Source organism: Nannospalax galili, unplaced genomic scaffold (genome assembly GCF_000622305.1).
Source record: "Nannospalax galili isolate Female #2095 unplaced genomic scaffold, S.galili_v1.0 scaffold9, whole genome shotgun sequence".
NCBI classification, from domain to species: Eukaryota; Metazoa; Chordata; class Mammalia; order Rodentia; family Spalacidae; genus Nannospalax; species Nannospalax galili.
Genome location: NW_008360332.1, coordinates 7,743,339 through 7,762,832, shown reverse-complemented (window position 1 = coordinate 7,762,832; position 19,494 = coordinate 7,743,339). Strand labels below are relative to the sequence as shown.

At 36.5% G+C, this 19,494-nt stretch overlaps 1 protein-coding gene across 9 annotated transcripts in view; it reads left to right on the top strand.

Annotated features, from left to right (window-relative positions):
• Odf2l (outer dense fiber of sperm tails 2 like) overlaps positions 1–19,494 on the top strand; it is a 77,364-nt gene that overhangs the window by 16,323 nt on the left and 41,547 nt on the right. For 7 of the 9 annotated variants that reach the window (XM_029560295.1, XM_029560293.1, XM_029560294.1 and 4 more), the window contains 7 exons: positions 6,845–7,010; positions 9,362–9,494; positions 10,411–10,536; positions 12,673–12,735; positions 12,862–12,933; positions 13,876–13,992; positions 18,485–18,670. In XM_029560295.1, the coding sequence (XP_029416155.1) occupies positions 6,898–7,010; positions 9,362–9,494; positions 10,411–10,536; positions 12,673–12,735; positions 12,862–12,933; positions 13,876–13,992; positions 18,485–18,670 (810 nt within the window). In that variant the 5' untranslated portion in view covers positions 6,845–6,897. The remainder of the gene's footprint in view (positions 1–6,844; positions 7,011–9,361; positions 9,495–10,410; positions 10,537–12,672; positions 12,736–12,861; positions 12,934–13,875; positions 13,993–18,484; positions 18,671–19,494) is intronic. The other 2 variants (XM_029560298.1, XM_029560300.1) reach the window with 1 other exon arrangement.

Below are 19,494 nucleotides of genomic sequence, written 5' to 3'. Positions count from 1 at the left end.
GGGGTGGGGGGGGGGGAGGGTTGGGGGGAGAAATGGGGGGGGGGGAAGCAGGTAGGATTAGGTTGTGGAAGTGTTTACTTTTTCCCTCTTAAGATAAGAGAAAAGTTGTTGTGATAAACAGCTTCTAAAATCTTTGGTTAACAGGTAGAATCTGCTTATCTTATCTTTGGAGATCAGAGGAAAGGCAGGCTGCTTCTCAGCAGAGTTTGTTTCCCTTGACTTCAAAGGCCAAGGTGCTTATCAGCTCAGTTCCCTTTTTCAGGCTCCAAAAGTCTGTAGGTACCTGTTGGGGAGGGGGAAGCTGCTGCCGTTTGGAACCCTAACAATTAATTCTTCCAGTCCATGAGCATGAGAGGTCCTTCCATCTCCTGGTGTCTTCCTCAATATCTTTAATGATTTGAAAATTTCATTGTAGAGATCTTTGGTGTCTTTGATGAGGTTTATTCCAAGATTTTTTTTTTAGCAATTGTGAATGGGAGCATTTCCCTGCACTCTTTCTCCAATTGCTTGTTATTGGTATATAGAAAGGCTACTGAGTTTTTTATATTGATTTTATAATCTGCCACTCTACTGAAAATGTTGATCAGTTCTAGTAGTTTTCTGGTAGAACTTTTGGGATCTCTTAGGTATAGTGTCATATCATCTGCAAAAAGGGATAATTTGACCTCTTCTTTTCCAGTTAGTACTCCTTTAGTTTCCTTCTCCTGTCCTATTGCTATAGCATGGGTTTCAAGCACTATGTTGAAAAGGAGTGGAGATAGTGGACATCCTTGTCTGGTTCCTGATTTTAATGGGAATGCTTCCAGTTTTTCTCCAGTTAGAATGATGTTGGCTGTGGGTTTGTTGTATATAGCTTTAATAATGTTGAGGTACGTTCCCTCCAGTCCAATTCCCTTCAGGACTTTGAACATAAATGCATGCTGAATTTTGTCAAAAGCCTTTTCTGCATCTACTGAGATGACAATATGGGTTTTGACTTTGAGTCCATTTGTGATTAATGATGTTTATTGACTTGCATATGTTGAACCATCACTGCCTCTCTGGGACAAAGCCTACTTGATCATGGTGAATGATCTTTTTGATCTGTGTCTGTATGCAGTTTGCAAGTATTTTGTTGAGAATTTTCACATCTATGTTCATTAAGGATATGGGTCTGTAGTTTTCATTTTTGGTTGCGTCTTTACCAGGTTTAGGTATTAGAGTGATGCTGGCTCTAATGATAGAAGGAATTTGGGAGTTCTCCCTCTGTTTCTTTAGTTTTGAATAAATTTTTAAATGGTATTGGTTGGCAGTCTTCCTCAAATGTCTGGTAGTATTCTGCTGTAAATCCATCTGGGCCTGGACTTTTTTTAGTTGGGCTTTTTTTAGTTGGGAGGCTTTGTATTACTATTTCGATTTTCTTATATGTTATGGATCTGTTTAAACTGTTGATCTCTTCTTGGTTTATCTTTGGCGGTTCCCATGATTTTAGATATTCATCGATTTCTTTTAGATTTTCAAGTTTAGTAGCATATAGGTTTTTAAAATATTCCCTTATAATGTTCTGTATCTTTCTGGTGTCTTTTGTGATATTTCCCCTTTCATCTCTGATTTTGTTGATTTGGATTTCTTTCTTTTGGTTAACTGGACTAGGGGTCTGTCTGTCTTGTTTAGCTTTTCAAAGAACCACCTCCTAGATTTATTGATTCTTTGTATTGTTTTCCTTGTTTGTATTTCATTAATTTCTGCTCTGACTTTTGTTATTTCTTCTCTTCTGCTGGGTTTGGGTTTCATTTGTTCTTGCCTTTCCAGTGTCTTGAGTTGCAGTGTTAGGTCATTTATTTGGGCTCTTTCTAATTTTTTTTATGTAGGCACTTAGAGGTATAAACTTCTCTCTTTGGACTGCTTGTAACGTGTCCCAGAGGTTGTGTTGTATTATCCTTTTCATTGAATTCCAGGAGTTATTTTATTTCTTTCTTAATTTCTCCTTTGACCCTTTGTTTCTCCTTTGTTTATGAGTGTGTTGTTCAATTGCCACGAGTTTGTGTAGTGACTAGGGCTTTGTCCAGCGTTGATTTTGAGCTTTGTTGCATTGTGGTCCAATAGAATGCATGGAATTATTTCAATTTTTTTTGTATTTGTTGAGGTTTTGTGGCCCAGTATGTGATCAATTTTTGAAAACATTCCATGGGGTGTTGAGTAAAAAGTGTATTATTTGATGCTTGGGTGGAATATTCAAAAGATGTCTGTTAGGTCCATTTGATGTATGGTATCTTTTAATTCAGATGTCCCTCTGTTTATTCTTTGTCCAGTTGACCTGTTTAATGGAGACAGTATGGTATAGAAGTCCCCTACTATTACTGAGTTGGTGTTAATCTATGTGGTAAAGTCCTGTAGTGTTGCTTTTATGAATTTGGGTACACCAGAGTTTGGTGCATATATGTTAAGGATTCTAATATCTTCTTGGTTAACTGTTCCTTTGATGAGAATGAAATGACCCTCCTTATCTCTTCTGATTAGTTTTAGTTTGAAGTCTATTTTGTCAGATATTAGGTTTGCAACCCCTGGTTGTTTCTTAGTGATATTTTGCTTGGAATATTGTTTTCCATCCTTTTACCTTAAGGTAGTGCCTGTCCTTGAAGGTGAGATGGGTTTCTTGCAAAGAGCACAAAGATGGATTTTTAAAAAATATTTTATTTATTATTTTTATTTTATATGTGTGAGTGTATTTCCTGCATTGTAGGAAAGTGCACCCATATTGTGCAATGCCCGCAGAGGACAGAAGAAGGCATCCTGTCCCCTGGATCCCCTGGAACTGGAGTAATGGACAATTGTTAGTTGCCATATGGGTGCTGGGATTGAACCTGGGTCTTCTGCAAGAACAACCAGTGATCTTAACCACTGAGTCATCTCTCCAGCCCTGGATTTTGTTTCTTAATCCATTCAGTTAGCCTGTGTCTTTTGACTGGGAGTTCAGTCCATTGATATTTAAGGTTATTATTGAAAGATGTGTATTTGTTGTTGTCATTTTGATTGCTGTTTGTGTTCTTTGTCTAATGTTGTGTTTCCTCAATTACATCTTTATTCATTTTCTTTCGTTGCCCCTGGGGTATAGTTGTTCCTTTCTCCTCTCTTTGTATTGCTTCAAGTATTCTTTGAAGGGCTGGTTTCATGGGCATGTATTCTTTCAGACTTTTGGTGTCATGGAAGATTTTTCTTTCCCCCCTCAACTATAATAGACATTTTTGCTGGGTAAAGTATTCTGGGTTGGCATCTGTTGTTGTTTAGAACTGGAAATACCTTGGTCCAGGCTCTTCTGGCTTTCCTAGTTTGCATTGATAAGTCACCTGTAATTGTCATGGGCTTTCCTTTGTATGTGACTTGTTGTTTTTCTTTTGCTGCTTTCAGTATTCTTTCTTTTTTCTGTACATTTAATGTTTTTACTATGATATGTTATAGGGAGTTTCTTTTATGATCCTTTCTATTTGGTGTTCTATGTGCTTCCTGTATTTAGGGGATGTCTTTCCTTAATTTCGAGAAATTCTCTTCTACAATCTCTTTAAGATATGGTCACTACCATTAACCTGAAATTCTTCTCCTTCCTCTATGCTTATGATACATAGATTTGGTCTTTTCATGGTGTCCCACATCTCTTGCATATTCCATTCCTGTGTTTTAAATTTTTCATAATCTTTGCTTGAGTGGTCCATTTCTTCAGCTTTATCCTGCAGTGTTGATATTCTGTTTTCCATTTCATTCATTCCAGGGGTAGGCTTTCCCCTGTTGTTTCAAGTTGGCTTATTGAGTTTTTCACTTCCTTCTTCATTTCTGCCTGAGTTTTCTTCAATATTTCTATTTCTTTTGTGAATTCATTCAGAAGTTTTTCCCTATCTTCTTTTAGTTCGTTGATTTGTTTGTTCATGTGTTCTTTAAATTCGTTGAATTCCTTCATCATGTTCATGATTGTTCTTTTAAATTCTGTGTCCTTGGTCATCTGTAGTGGGTTCTCCTTGTAGAACTCTTCTCCAGGAGTGGTGGAGTTTGGTGGGGGCGTAGTGTTTTGGCTTTCCATTTTATTTTGTTGTGATTTTGGCATGTGGATTTCTTTTGTTGTTTGTGGTTCTGTTATGAGAATAAGTTGAAGTATGCTTCTGTTTGTATTATTAGTGTGCCTTGGTCCTTTTCTTATTGGTTATGTATAGCTGGTTGGTTCAGGTTTCAGCTTCTCTCAGGATTTATTTTGGAGGGAGCTGATGGCTTCAGATCAGCTACTTAGGAGCGCCCGCAGAAGCCCAAGTCAGGTTCCAGTCAGGTACACTCAGGCTTCCTTCTAAGGTTTGGGCCCCTATTAGTGGGAATTCAGAGCAAAATTTGGGAAGTTCCCTAAGGGGGGGGAGGGCTGATTTTGGAACTCTCAGTTGGTCTGCTGAGTTCTCAGTCCCTATGTCAGAGGGAGGCCAGAAACAGGCACGCTGTGGTGGTCTGCTGAGACCACAGCCACTACACAGATGGAGATTGGAACCCACCCTCTGAGAAATTTGTTTTAAACAAGCATGTTCCTGACTGATTTGGGTGCCTGATGCTTCTTTTCTCTGACCACTGTAATGCCAGTGTCCTCAAGCACTGGCTGTTGGCCAAAATGGAGCTTAGTTGTGTGATTGTAGTTACATCATTGTCTCCCATGTATGTAGAATGGGTTTTATTTCATCACTTACAAGTTGTTCAGAAGCGCAATACATTTGTCAATTGGCAGTACATTGCACATGCACAACACCGATGATTTTCTAGATACAGAAATACATTTGGTTTGCTGAAATGAGTGTGTATTTTATAAAAATAGGATTAAAATTTTTTTGCTCTTGCTAATTTTTTCAATATATATTTTTATTGAAATTTTGTATATTTCATATAACACATCTTAATCATATTTAGAACCCTTCCCCAACGCAGGATTTTTTTTTTATGCTAAAGAAAAAGTATTGTGTTTTTGTTCAGCATGAATCTGTTTTTGGTTAGAGAACTGTCACAACACCAAAAGAATGAAGAGCTTTTGACCATGTGGACAATTTTGTCTTGAAAAATGACTGGTGACTGCATCTGTGGAATAATTTAGGACTCACTGTATTCTCTGCATTGTCTTTTGAGGAATCTGATGACGTTGATATTTTAGAAGGCATTCTTAGACTTTGTTTTCTGTTGCTGTGACAACATACTCTGACAAAAGCAATTTTAATAAGAGGCAAAGGTTTGTTTGGCTCACAATCCCATGTTACAGTCCCTTGCAAAGTCCCTTGAAATTTGAAGCTACTAGTCACATCCACAGTCAAGGCCAGAGAGAGAAGGAATGCATACCTGCTCCCCAGTGCTCTGCTGGCCCCCTTCTCTTCATTCAGCCCAAGGCTCAGCCCAAGATATGGTGTCACCCACATTCAGGGTGGATCTTACAACTCAATTGACCCAACTAAGAAATCCCTCACAGGCATACCCACATGACAACTCAATCTAGCCAATTCCTCATTGAGACTCTGCCCAGTGATTCTAGATTGTGTCAAGTTGACAATTGAAACTAACCATCACAGATCCCCATTTTCACAATTTGTAAACTTTATTAATTTGCACAGTTAACAATTATAGATGAGGAAGCAGAAAATTTTTGCTATATAATTTATCCTGTGAAAAAAATTTAGAACAGTGAGCTATGTATGGTTGCAAGAATTCATTTAAAATATTGACGCCAAACTGAATCTCATTTTATAAAATATTTTCTAAAAATGGAAGAGCCCTCTCCTCTTACATTGTTTTCAGGTTTTTATTCTAAATGTAGAAACCACTTGTCTTTTAATGATTTCCCCCCAAATGAATCAAAGGATGAATAAGAAGTGGCCATCTGTCACATGCATTGAGAGCTCTAAACCTTATGTACTCTCCAGGTGTTTGACAGGGCTTGTGTACAAGTGTTTAGGGTTCAACTATAAACAAGACATTCTTTCTTGAGATTCCAGTATGTAGAGATAAATATTTAAACAAGCAAATGGGTGAAAGATAAACACCAATTCCTCTGAGGGGCTGTGGCTATTCCAGACCTCCAAACCCATAGACGGTTTGCTGTGACTTTTCAGACCATATTTCTCTTTAGCCTTAGTTTGGTGTTTCATTTGATCTGTTTACCTGTGCATTTTAAATTCTTCTGGACTGTAAGGATCTCAGTGTCTAATAATTCCATAGTAACAGATGTTGCATAATTCAGTACAAGAGATCCGGAAGGATCATTTTAGGCTATTTGCAGATTATTAAGAATTTCCTTTTAGATTTCAGCCAGTAAATATCTATTTCTGCAGTAAATAAAAATTTCAAACAAAAATTAATTTTTTTACAGATGCTTTGGGAGGTTTCTGAGTTACTTATTAAATATTATGAATAATTTTCAACCTATAATTTCACCTGTACCTAAAGTATTGACAGTTCTTGAACAATGCTTTTTTAATATGGAAATCTAAAACATAATTATAAATATATGGAAACAATACGGAAAACCTTAAACGTAACCTTGATCTTGTGTAAACATTAAGTGAAGTCAGAGAGACACCTCACCACTAAAGAATCGTGAAAACAGCCTTGTTCAAAGTGCTATCTCTTCACTTAAAATAGGGCAATTTTGGAGGAATTCATAAATATTCACATTTTACAAATGACATCTCCAGAGTTGACTGAAAGCAGATCCTTTGGTACAGTTTGGAAATACTGTCCCCTGTCTGCTTTTCTCATCCTTAAGAAAGAGTATTTTAGGTTGAGCTGGGGATAAATAGATAGAGCTGACTGATCACTACTGAAATGATGCTTATAACAACTGTTTCCCCACTTTCAGCTGCTGGGGAAGAGTTGTTGCTGAAGTGACCTGTGAAGAGACTTACTGAATCTATGGAGAAGCCTACAAGTGGTGGAGGTCTTTCAGAGGAGCTCTTTTCATGTCTGACAAGTATACCAGAGACAGGACTTGTACCACAGAGTGCCAGTGAAAATCACTTCAGCAGGTATCCTCCTTGTCAGCAGAGGACATCTAGTCTTCTGACTTTGGGTGTCTTGTTTGTCAGTAATATTCCTTATCTGAAGCAAAGGCAGCGTTCATTCAGGATTATCTTTTTCAAATTTAGTATTCACTCATTAAAATATACCTATATAATCTGATTACAAATATACTTAGCAGAATTTAGAGAGCTTTTTCTGGTCTTTCTTTTCTTCTTTAATTTTTTAAGATTGGGTCTCACTATGTAGCTCAGGCTGCCCGTGAACTCTCAGCCTACTTGCTTCAGCCTTTCGTGCTCTGGGATTACAGGCGTGTGCTACCATACCGGGCGTAAGTCTTTGAGTCTTTGATTCTTTTTTTAAAAATATTTTATTTATTACTTTTATGTGTATGTGTGTATTGCCTGCATGTAGGTAAGTGCACCTGTGTTGTGGAATGCCTGTGGAGGACAGAAGAGGCCATCAGATCCCCTGGAACTGGAGTTACGAACAGTTGTTAGGTGCCATGTGGGTGTTGGGATTTGAACCTGGGTCTTCTGCAAGAACAACCAGTGTTCTTAACCACTGAGCCATCTCTCCAGCCCCAAGGCTTTTATTCTTAGTGAATACAATTAAATAAGACCATCCAATTTATTAATAACTTGTACAGTAGATTTTTAAAACTATGATTAACAAAAATATAAATAATATGGAATATTGGAGACATAGATAATGAATAATTTTGCTTGGTATCTTGCTGTATAACAAGTACTTCTCATATTTTACTGCTTTAAAATGGAAAATTCACCTATTATTTATATGAATCAATAACTCTCACAATAGTAGTCTTAAATATCTTTGTCTTTATAGTTTAATCCAACTTCTCATTTATCTTGTAATAAATGGAAAATTATATTTCATCTTATGTAATTGTTGATTTCCTGCCCATAAAGAGGGACAGTTACTTATTTTTCATAAGCTTTTTACTTTAAGTCAGTGGTACTTAAGAAAAAAAATCTTCAGAGTATGTCCTGTAAGATGCCAGTAACTCTTAATATTTTTATTAAATAAAAACTGACTCCACAAGTGGGCCTCTCACTTCCATGTGGAGTCAGTTATCTCCTGCCATCATGTGGGTTCTGGGGATCGAACAGATCGGCAGAATTGACAACATGGCTTTACCTGTGGAGCCATCTTGCCAGCCTCTATTAGTTATTGAGTGCTTATAATATGTTCTAAAAAGACAGAAATAGCTGCTGCGTATTGAACATCACAATGAACTCATATTGCTTGGAGGTTCATTTACAGATGTTGAAGGAGCCCCTTAAAAACTTAGTTATATGTATGTAGATATTAAACACAACTTGTGAAACATAAAAGCAAAATGCAAGTAACATAAATTATTCTCAATACTTACTTATACTCAAAGTCCAACTCTTCAAGCCTTCTTTTAAACTCAGATTTGGCCTTGGTATTTGCAGTACTGGTGATAAGGTATGTTTTAGGGGCATCTTTTAATGAAATCCTTGTCAGTCTGGAGGCAGACTTGACCTGCTTTTATCAGCATATGACCAAAGTTCATAATGGTACTGGAATGTTACTGAATGTTACTATTTCATTAACCCATTGTTCCCACTCTATGACTGTATCTAGGTATTAAAAAAATTGCAACTGTATCCTGAGCTTTTCTTCAAGGTTTTGTATGTGCTATCCTGTAAGTTTTGGGTGTGTATAGATGAAGACAGGTCAAGAATGCTTTTTGGCTCATGATGTTGTGAGAAGTGTTCTAAATTTATGATAGCCAAAAGAATAGAGCAAAAACTATCATGCAATAACAGTAGTATTTAGAAAAACTTAAGAAGGCAGCTATTGGCAGTTTTGTTTTAAGGGGTAATGCATATTCAAAAGGTGAATGTGAAGGAGTTTTACATACCGGGAAAGCTTTAGATTTCGTATTCCATTTAGCTTATTCAAGCTTTTTGTGAAGGATAAGTTTCATGGGAACCGTTGGATATAAGTCAAGAAAGACAAATCTTTTGAATTTGGAGAAGAGAAAAGAGAAGAAAAAAAGGAAACACATGTTCATATAATTCATTTTTTAAGGAAGAGAGAGGTGTGGGAAATGGTTAAACACAGTGAACTTAAACATTTGTTTTATATATTTTAACCTTTTAAAACTTACTTTTCTCTACATAGAAACCATAGAAGAGGCCTGCAAGTACAGGGGAGAATACACACATACTCAGTGACATTTACTATTGCATTTTATAATTTATAGACCTGAAATATTTAGCCTAATCTATATTATATTTACATAAAAGTATTGCCAGCTTATGTGATAGATGTAACTTAAATTTGTTATGTGTATGTTTGTCACTAGCCTCAAGCAGGACTCCCTCAGTGCGGAGCCGGGACTGGAGGCAACACTGAAGGAAGCTGAGTCGGCATCCTGCTCGGTAGAATTACTTTTGCCGTTATTTAAGAGGACTGTGGAAGGAATTAGTTTAGACAGTGTGAGTATTTGACTAAGAACAGCTAATAAGGTACAAAGGTAGCATAATATTCAGAATGCCCTGACTGAGGTTTCCAATTTTGGTAAGGATGTCCATGTGCAGGTAGGTATTTGATACCAAAAATGAGGTCTGGTTAATGCTTTATTCCTGTCATTAACTGAAATTCTTTTCCTAAAAGGTCTCTCAGATGTGCACCAAATAAGGGGCTAAGCTGGAATCTGCTGATGTTTGAGTTACCTGGCCTTGAACTGGAGAATGAACTTTTCTGAAGAGCCGTCTTAAAACTAAAATCATTGGCATTAGGAAACATATCTATTTTCTATAGTGTTTTATTTGGAATAGAAGACTATTTTACAATTCTAGTATACTAAAACTTGACTTAGGGACAAAAATGGATTGTGTTCTACAACTTCTATTAGCATAAAGCTGCAATATTATGGAGTTTAGCACTTGTTTTTTATTTTATGTATTTATTTTTTAATTTTTGAAAAAATGTTCTAGTTTCATTATTTTTATTTTATGTGTATGGGCATTTTTCCTGAATGTATGTAAGTGCACCACATGTGTGCATTTCCTTGCAGAGGCCAGAAGAGGGTGTTGGATCCTCTGGAACTAGAGTTACTGACAGTTGTTAGCCTCCATATTGGTACTGGAAATCGAACCTGGGTCTTCTGCAAGAACAGCCAGTACTCTTAACCACTGAGCCATCTCTCCAGCCCCTTTATTTTATTTTAATTTAAGGTACCATGTAATAGATTTTATCCACTACTGATAAGCTTGGCAAAGTTTACCATTATTGTATGGAAAATAATGATTTTGTTACTAGGAAAAAAACTGTGCTTCAATAATATCATTTTAAGAGTGTTTTAACTTAATTTTGTCTTAAAATGTATGTTTGGTTCTTTTATTTTGTCAGGCTAATCTTTGTAGCTCCAATTTGAAGATTTCTGAACAGAAGGAAATATTATCCAAAGAATTAGACACTTTTAACCGTGTGAAATTAGCCTTAGGGCATCTTCTTGAAAAAGCAGACTACAAACAAGTAAGGCATCAACACTGCACTGCTGTGCTCCTGTTTCCTGCTTGAGGGAAATGCTCTTTCCTGTAACTGAAACTGAAACTATTGTATATTGAAATAGAAATAATGCTTTGAAGTTCTGTTTGAAATATTACTCATTAAAGTCCTACTTTTGCTGTTACTTCATTTGGCTGGTTACAATAAAACCTAAAATTCTTACGGTTTCAAGCTCTTCCCTATATCATGTTACACATGTGTTCTTTTTTTTACAATTAAAAAATTTAACTGGTATATAATCCATAAAAACTATGTATTGGTGGTATTCATATAGGGCCATTGCATGTATACATTGCCTAAGTGTTCATGTCTCCTGAAGTAATTTTCATTTCTTTATGATAAAACTTTCAGAAGCCTTTCTTCAGCCTTTTGAAACATTCAGCACATTACTATCTAGAGTCACCCTACTGTGCAATAGTATACCAGCACTTCTGGTTCTTATCTAAAACTTAACACCCATTGATCACGTTTTCCCTATCCCTCCCTCCTAGCTACTCTTTCTGAAATCTGGTAACTACCATTTTATTCTCAACTTCTATAAAACCAACTTAAAAAATTTTTTTTTTTTTCAGAGAGGGTCTCTCTGTAGCCCCAGCTGGCCTGGCATTTACCATGTAAACCAGACTGGCCTTGAACTCCCAGAGCTCTGTCTGTATCTGCCTCTGGAGAGCTGGGATTAAAGGTGTGTGCCACCATGCCCAGGCCTAAAACAGACTTAATATTTTTCATATGAGTGACATCATATTTGTCTCTTTGTGTCCAACTTACTCACTTAACATGATTTCCATTTCTGTCCACACTGAAGAAACTGACAGGCTTAACAGTATTCCATAATATATGTATGCCCATATTTGTTATCTCTTCATTAGTTGGTAGACATTAAAGGATGTTTCACTTTCTTGGCTAGTATGCGAAACGTTGGAATGGGAGGTCTGGATATCAACAGAGTTTGTTTCGTTTTGAAGTCTACCTGGTAGGGATTTCTGGATCTCATGGTAGTTCTCCGTAGTATTTTCTGTGTCTGAGCGATTTTCAGTGCCACCATCTGTATGTTAGGCTTCCCTATTCTCAAACCTTGTTGTTTCTTGTTCTTTTGACAATTGCTCCTACTGAGTGAGATAATAATACCCATTGTACTTTGGATTTGCTTTTCTCTGATGATTAGTGATGCTGAAGACTTTCATGTACCTATTGGCCATTTGTATATCTTCTTTTGAAAAATATCTTCCTAGCTCTATTGACAATTTTTAATTTTTTTTCTGTCGAGTTTTGGAGTTCATTTCTATTCTTATTTCAATTCCTGTGAGAGCTATAGTTTGCAAATACTTTCTCTTGTTCTGTCAATCATCTCTATTGTGTCTGTTATTCGTTGTTTTTAATTTCCTGTAATCACATCTGTCTATTTTGCATTTGTTTCGTGTGCTTTATGTATGTTTTCCAAAAAAACTCTTTTCCAGTGTCTTGAAGTGATCTCCCTTTATACATATATACATTCTCTCAGTGAGACTTGAACTTAGGGCTTGGTGTTTGCTAGTTAAGTAGCCTACCATTGACCTCATACATCCCTAGCCCTTTATTTATTAACTGTTTGTGGAACAATAGGGAATCTTACCTTGAACTCTGTGACAGTGACAGAGTCCTAGAATGGACTTTGTGAAATCCATGAACCCTTTGGAATTGTGTGTGCAGCCTTGCATTATATGTATATGTATATGTTCTTTAGATGGAGAGAATGCATGGCATCTTCACACTCTCAAGTAGGAGGGTGACCCTCAGAAATAAGCAAATGTTCATGGCTACATATAGAATTCTGTTACTGGTTTGCTGTCATAAAGATTTTCTTAATGCTAGAATTTTCTTAATGAATGCTAGAGTTACATCATTGGTCTATACTTAATGAGCCATTCTTTTGAGGTTATTTCTCATAAATCATGGAAAAATGTGCTTTTGAACACTTTAGACAGACAAGTATCTTAACTTTCAGAAGTCTGCACTGTGTGTAGTTGCTATTCATGTTGGTCTTTAAAGTGTTGCATATTCTGTTTTATTGTTTAATACAGAGAAATGTAGTTTTGAACATTGACTTGTCATATCTCTTCACAGACAGGAGACAACGTACCCAGCATGCTGTTAAAGGACCTCAGTGACAATGAGAGTAAAAATACGGTGAGTTTGTTTTCCCCTGGGTATCCAGTCTTTCTGACATTTTCTGCTTGTTTGTATGCTGCTTCGTTATGCAATTTAAATAATGTTACTGAATTGTGAAATTTCTATTTCTTATGTTTGCGGAAGAATCTTAAGAAGAAGGTACTTGAAAAGGAGACCTATATTCACGAACTTTCATGTCTGTTTCAGAATGAAAAGGTAAACATAATTTAAGTTTTTGACCTTAATTCATCATCTTTTAAAAATATTGATTCTCTCTTCCTTTCCTCCCACTCTGTTTTCATGTCAGCAGAAATAAACACAATAAAGGCTTTTTGACAGTTTAGATTCTATCACTGTTTTATCTATCAAATATACACCTTAAATTTTTAGTCTTTTTGTTTGTTTAGTTTTATGTTATCTCAGGCTTCTTGGTCTAAATCATTACAGATTATTACTCTAAAACTTGGGAAGATATTAAAGCGCTTTCCTTGTGGAAACTAGGACCTGAGTTTAATTCCCAGAACCATTGTAAAATGCCGGGCCTGGTAGTCATGTGTATAATTCCAGAGCTGGGGAGACTGAGACAGGAAGATCCCTGGGGTTCGCTGGCCAGCCAGCCTCACCTAATTGTCTAGCTCCAGGCCAACGAGCAACAAGAGACGGTCTCAAAGGAGGTGGTGTTTCTGAAGATGACACCTGAGATTGTCCTCTGGTCTCTACACACATGTCACTCCTGTGCATCTGTGTATACCCACACACATACAAACACATACACACATGCACATGAGCATACACTAACACGCAGACACACGCACGCACGCACACACACACAAATAAAAACCCCAAATTATACGCTATGAATTTGTATTATATTTTGATTTGGGGACAAATTAAAGCGTTTTGGTGTTTTTAGGAAGCTTTTTGGCAATACTATGTTTTAGTTACTAGGATAAGTGAGAATTTTTTAAAGGAGATAATTATTAAATAAAATATCAAAGAGAAAAAGCCTCCTTAGGTTTACATAAAATGCATTAGTGGGGCCACTGTTTATGAAAAATGGTACTTTGCTTTGCCGGCTTTTCACATTATATCTGGCAGACCCATTATGTGGGTACGGAGGATTTATGGCAAATAAACCTTTTTTCTTTTCTTTTACAGGAAAATGCTTTGAAAGCAAACCATTTCTCTCAGTCAGTAAAAGTAGTACACGATCGACTGCAGCTCCAAATTCAGAAGCGGGAAGCAGAGAATGATAAGTTGAAGGAGTACATGAAGGTTATAGTTTAAGTAACAATTAATGAAAAACTCCAGCAGCATTCTTTATTTGTGAAGTAGGGTGTTAGTAAAATAATTTAATTTTAGTGTTTCCATAAGAAATATATATTGATCTTAGCTAGGTGTGGTGGTGCACGCCTTTAGTCCCAGCACTCAGGAGGCAGAAGCAGGCAGATCTTTATGAGATCTAGACCAACTTGGTCTGCATAGTGAGTTCCAGGCCAGTTGAGGCTACGGGGAGACCCTGTCTCTAAAAGAATCCCCCCACTAAAAAACGAAAAGAAATACTTAATGATTATAAATTTTAATCAGATGATTTTTAGCCCTTCCAGATATTTAGGTCCAAGTCCCAGTATAAAGATGCTATCTCTTTTTTATACCAGGGTAGGAAGAATGTATGGAAATTGAGTTACTCTAAAATCTTCCTCATGGTACAGTTAATTCATGTTTATTGTGGACATTTTTACTAAATTTGGAAAATAAAGAAGCTAAAAATAGCTTAAGAACACCAACAGGATTGATAACTTGGTGTATTTTACGCCAGTCTTTTTCTACAGCCTTCCAGCCTTGCATACTTATTCTCACACATATAATAGGCAATCAGTAATTTTCTTTTGTTACTAACCATGATAATTTTAAAGTCAGCTAACCTGGCTTTTCTAGTCTTATCATTGAGCAGCTCTTAATTGTAGCAGTGCAATTAAAAGGAATTTGGAGTTAAGTATATGTTCCAAGTCACACTCAATCTGAGGTAGGAACTTGGGGTGCTGTCACATATCACAACCTAGTTGGATCCACTGTCATTATTTTTGCCAAAGGAAAAGAAACAGTGTTCCTGCTTTCAGAGAAGTGTGCAGACTCCATCCTCATTGAGCATGAGGATTTCGAGGTAGACTCCCGTTTGCTTTTATTGTCCTGAATCTCAGCAGATGTCTGCTTGAGGCATCTGCTTCAAAACTGCACTTGGGTGTTTTATTTTTTCCTACAGTGGCAAAAAGTTTTTGCCTTTCATGAGGATATTAAATGGATTTATGGAAGATGTAAATTTTTAAAAATAGTTCTGCTCTTTGACAATTTGATACATGTACATAATGTATTCCGTTATTCCCCCCTACATCCCCTCTCCATCCCTGGCATCTCCTTCATCCCTCCTAGACTCATGATTCTTGTGACCCACTTAGTTTAGCCAGGGCCATCTGTGTGACCATTGAATTGGAACTATCCATTGGTGCCTGGTGGGGTCACCCAGTGGGTAACCAGCTGAAGGCACTGACTCCCCCTCTTCTTGAACCTGTCAGTAGCAAATAATCCTTTGTTCCCCTTACCTGTTCCTTTGAGCCTCTTCCCCCATAGTTCCTACAGATTCTCTCTGTCCTCTGCATCAGTAAGGTAGGGCACGGATGGAATGGGTTTGATATGCCAGTGCTGTAATACCCACAGGCAAAAAATATGATCTAGTCTGGCAACCATCGATCTACCTAAGATGATCCTACACAATTAATAATGTCCTTAAATGACAGTTGGAAAGGTTTTTAAAGGTTAAAAATAAAAAAAAATGAATTCTTTTTAAAGTTAAATTTAACAAGGTTTTTTTGTTTTTAATATACTCAATTGTTTGGAGAAACAACATAGGACTAAAAATCTGAAGATTTTGCTGGGACATTCTCCAGCCTCATACCTGAAATTCAGATTCTTTTTCAAAAATGCTGCTGTTTGCTGAGCATGCTATATAGGCCTTTAATCCCAAGGGAGGCACAGTCAGGCAGAGCTCTGTGAGTGTCAGGACAGCCAGGCCCGTCCAGACCCTGGCTCCCCAAAACAAAAAACAAAACAAACAACAAAACCAAACCAAAACAAAAAAACAAACACAAAACAACAAAACAAGCAAGCAACCAACCAAAGGAACAGAAGCTACTGTTAAGAAATGATGGGAAGAAGTTGCTTGAAGTTATTCATTTTCCATTCTCTTCATACTTAAAGGAATTTAAAGCAGCAAGTAATGGGGAGAGGTCCCAATTTAGTTTTTGATTTTTAAATCTAAGAAATTTACGAGTAGAAACAGTAAATTCAGTTTGGCAAGATAAATCTCAGTGTCTCACTGTTGTCAGTCCATTTGTTTCATTGGATCTTTTAAGACTTTGCATTTTGAAACTTTGAGAACTGTCCCAGGGATGCTTTGAATCAATTTTTCTTTCTAAATCTTTGTAATGTGTCAATTAGAATATTTTTAGAAGAGATAGTGAATAAGAGATAGTGTTTAATAGAATATATAAGCCATACTACATGTCCCACTGTAAGCAGATTTGGCCAGGCTGCACCGGCCTTTAATCTCAAGGGAGGTGTGTGTGTGTGTGTGTGTGTGTGTGTGTGTGTGTGTGTGTGTGTGAGTGATCTAGCCTGGCAACCATCTATATATACACATATATACGATATATATAAAAATATTCTACATATCCTACTATGTATATGTGCATATAACACACAAGTATCTACTATATATCCTACTTGGGGAATATAATCAGCTTAAATATGTGTCCATTCACTTGATAAATGAGTGTTTATTTTGAAACTGTAAAAATTTGATAATTTCAATGTATTTCTGATAGTGGTTTGGTTTTGATAAAACTGAGGAAGAAAATCCAGTTGCAATTGTCCTTAAAAAATTGTATACTTTTTATTTATTCTTTGAAAAATTTACACATGTGTACAATATATTTTGGTTGTATCCACTCTCCCCTCCCACACCTCTAGGAACCTCTAATTCATGTCCTTATCAAGTTTTCAAGCAGCTGTAGGGACTAGTCATAGTGCAATGCTGACACCTTGTGGCCTTTTAGAGGAATGGTGTTGTATGTCCTCTGAGCTGTTTTTTTTCTCATAAGTGGACTTAACTCCCCCCCCCCCTAATTATTTATTAGTGATTTTGGGGATTTTTATATTTTTTTGTTTAATATACATTTAAATAAAGTTTAGACAGTTGAAGAGAGATACCTAATCAGTCTTCAGGTGTCAGATCTACAGGCTTCTTAATCTCAGGTTTAGCCAAAGTAAAGAAGCATTGTTTTTCTTGGTCATAGGACTAAGAATAAAACATCTCTTACTGTCAACCCCTTCTAAATTTACTTTCAATTAAAATGACTGTCCCAGGAATGGGATACTCAAACACAAATTCTATAATTTCAGATTTTTTACAGTGTTACACACAAAACTTTCAAAATATAAAAGCATTACAGTCTTAAATCTTTAGTTCTTACATACTTAACACTCAATAACAAAAGTTGTCATAGTAGACCAGCTCTCTTGTCTGCTGAGGTTAATCCTCTCTCTCATTTGTCACCAAGAGCTTTATGGAATTGGATGTACCCCTTAGCTCCTTGCCACTGAACGGACAGAAGCCTGCCCTTGTGGATTGTCATTAATTTATCTAAACATGTGTTTGGTGTTGGAGTTGATCATTTCATTCATTTACTACTAATTGGATAGAGTGGTACTTTTATTGTCCTTACTGTAAATTTTTCTAGTATCAGAGTACATTTCCTAATTCTAATATTAAATATTTGGTAAATAAGTCTATGTTTATCTCATATATATCCTTCATGACCTATACATCTTGAAATCTATCTCTTAAGCTTTCCTTGGTTTCAAGGAGCTCTTGTTTATTTGGTGAGCTGCCAGTTCCCTTGGGGCTTTGCTTACCTATCATTCAGGCCATAGTTCTAACTTAATGTATTTTTTTTTTTGTTTTTTTTTTGGTATTTTTGAGACATGGTCTCTCTGTAGCCCCAGCTGTCCTGGAACTCACTATATAGTCCAGCCTGGGCTTGAACTCACAGAGTCCACCTGCCTCTGCCTCCTGAGTGCTGGGATTAAAGGTGTGCGCCAGTACTCCTGGCTGCTTATGTATGTATTTTTGAAAAATAATTTATAGGGGGTAGAGAGATGGCTTAGGGGTTAAGAGCACTGATTGCTCTTATCAAGGACTCAGGCTTGATTCCCAGCACCCTCATGGTATCTAACAACCATCTGTAACTCCAGTGCCAAGGGAATCCAGTGCCCTCTTCTGACCTCCATGGGTGTTGCATGATACGGGTGCATTTAAACACATGCAGGTAATACACTCTAAGCTGAGCCATCTTTCCAGTCCTTGTGTATGTTTTTTAAACAAGTACTTTGTGTCATATTTCAGATGCAAACTAAATGTCATATTACTAGAGCTTTAAGGAAGTTGATATTTGTACCATAATCACTAATATTAGACGCTTTAAAAAAGTAGCATTAGTTTTATGTAGACTTAAATATTTTGTATTTGATTTCTTTAGCTTGTTACGAAAAAGCATTGGTTGAATCATGTTTTGTCACTGTTTTACTTTTTAGTTAATCTTACAATGAGTTGTTGATAAAATCTGTGTGGAAGGTGATATACATTTTCTATAATGTTTATATAAACATTGGCATTCTGAAGTAATTTATTTGCTCCTGTTGTCTCTTTTAGAGCTTGGAAACCCAAATAGCCAAGTGGACCTTGCAGGTGAAAATGAACAAACGTGAAGCTGAAATAGTCCAAGAAGCACATAGGCAAAAAGCTGCAGCTCTGAAAAAGGCATCGAAAGTGTACAGACAAAGGCTAGAACACTTTACAGGGGATATTGAACACCTTACCTCCCAAATTAGCCATCAGGTGAATATACATATTCTTAATAAAGTAGGTTTTATGTACTTGGTTTATGTAGTTAGCATCATGATGCTTTTGATAATGGTTTTATTCTTATCAATACTGCTGTTAATACTATGAAGACTTTGCCCATCTTTTTTTTGCTTTAGAATTTTATTTTGAAGGAATACATAACATAAAATATAAAATTTGAATTATGTCAGTCTTTTTTTGGGATCTGTATTGAACGGAAATGTTAAGTATATGCCACCCACACACACGGAAAGCTACTGTGCCAGCTAAGGGCAGGGCTTCCTAATCTTGTCTTGCCCCTTGAAAAGTTACAGCGTACATTAGCATATTAAAGGCCCTGAGAAGGCTTTCAGAAATGCAGTGTAATGAGGGTGTTGAAGTAAGAGTTTCCCACACTTAACCACAGAACTCTTCTTTTACCCACAAAGCAGCTCTTGGAAATGGTTCTGAGAAATATCAGTTTGGGAAATGCTGATTTATGTTATTAGACCATATGACTCTATTCAGTAATTCATTTAATCTCTGTAATGCATTTAAAACCATATGCTGACGTAAGCAAAACATATGAAAGATATCTTTGAGTACAACACAGGCTGAAAAAATGGGCTTAGTGCTTTGTTCTTGACAAATCGTCATTTTTATTCACTTGCCAACTAATAAAATATTCATTGATTTTGGGTCTTACTAGTATCCCACCTCTTAAGAATGTATGCAGAGGCTTGCAGATTTAAAAGAGGCTTTTAGAAATGAAAACAGACTTGTATAAGAGCTTGTGCAAACAAAACAACTTAATATTTTTAATTTTAATTTTTATTGAA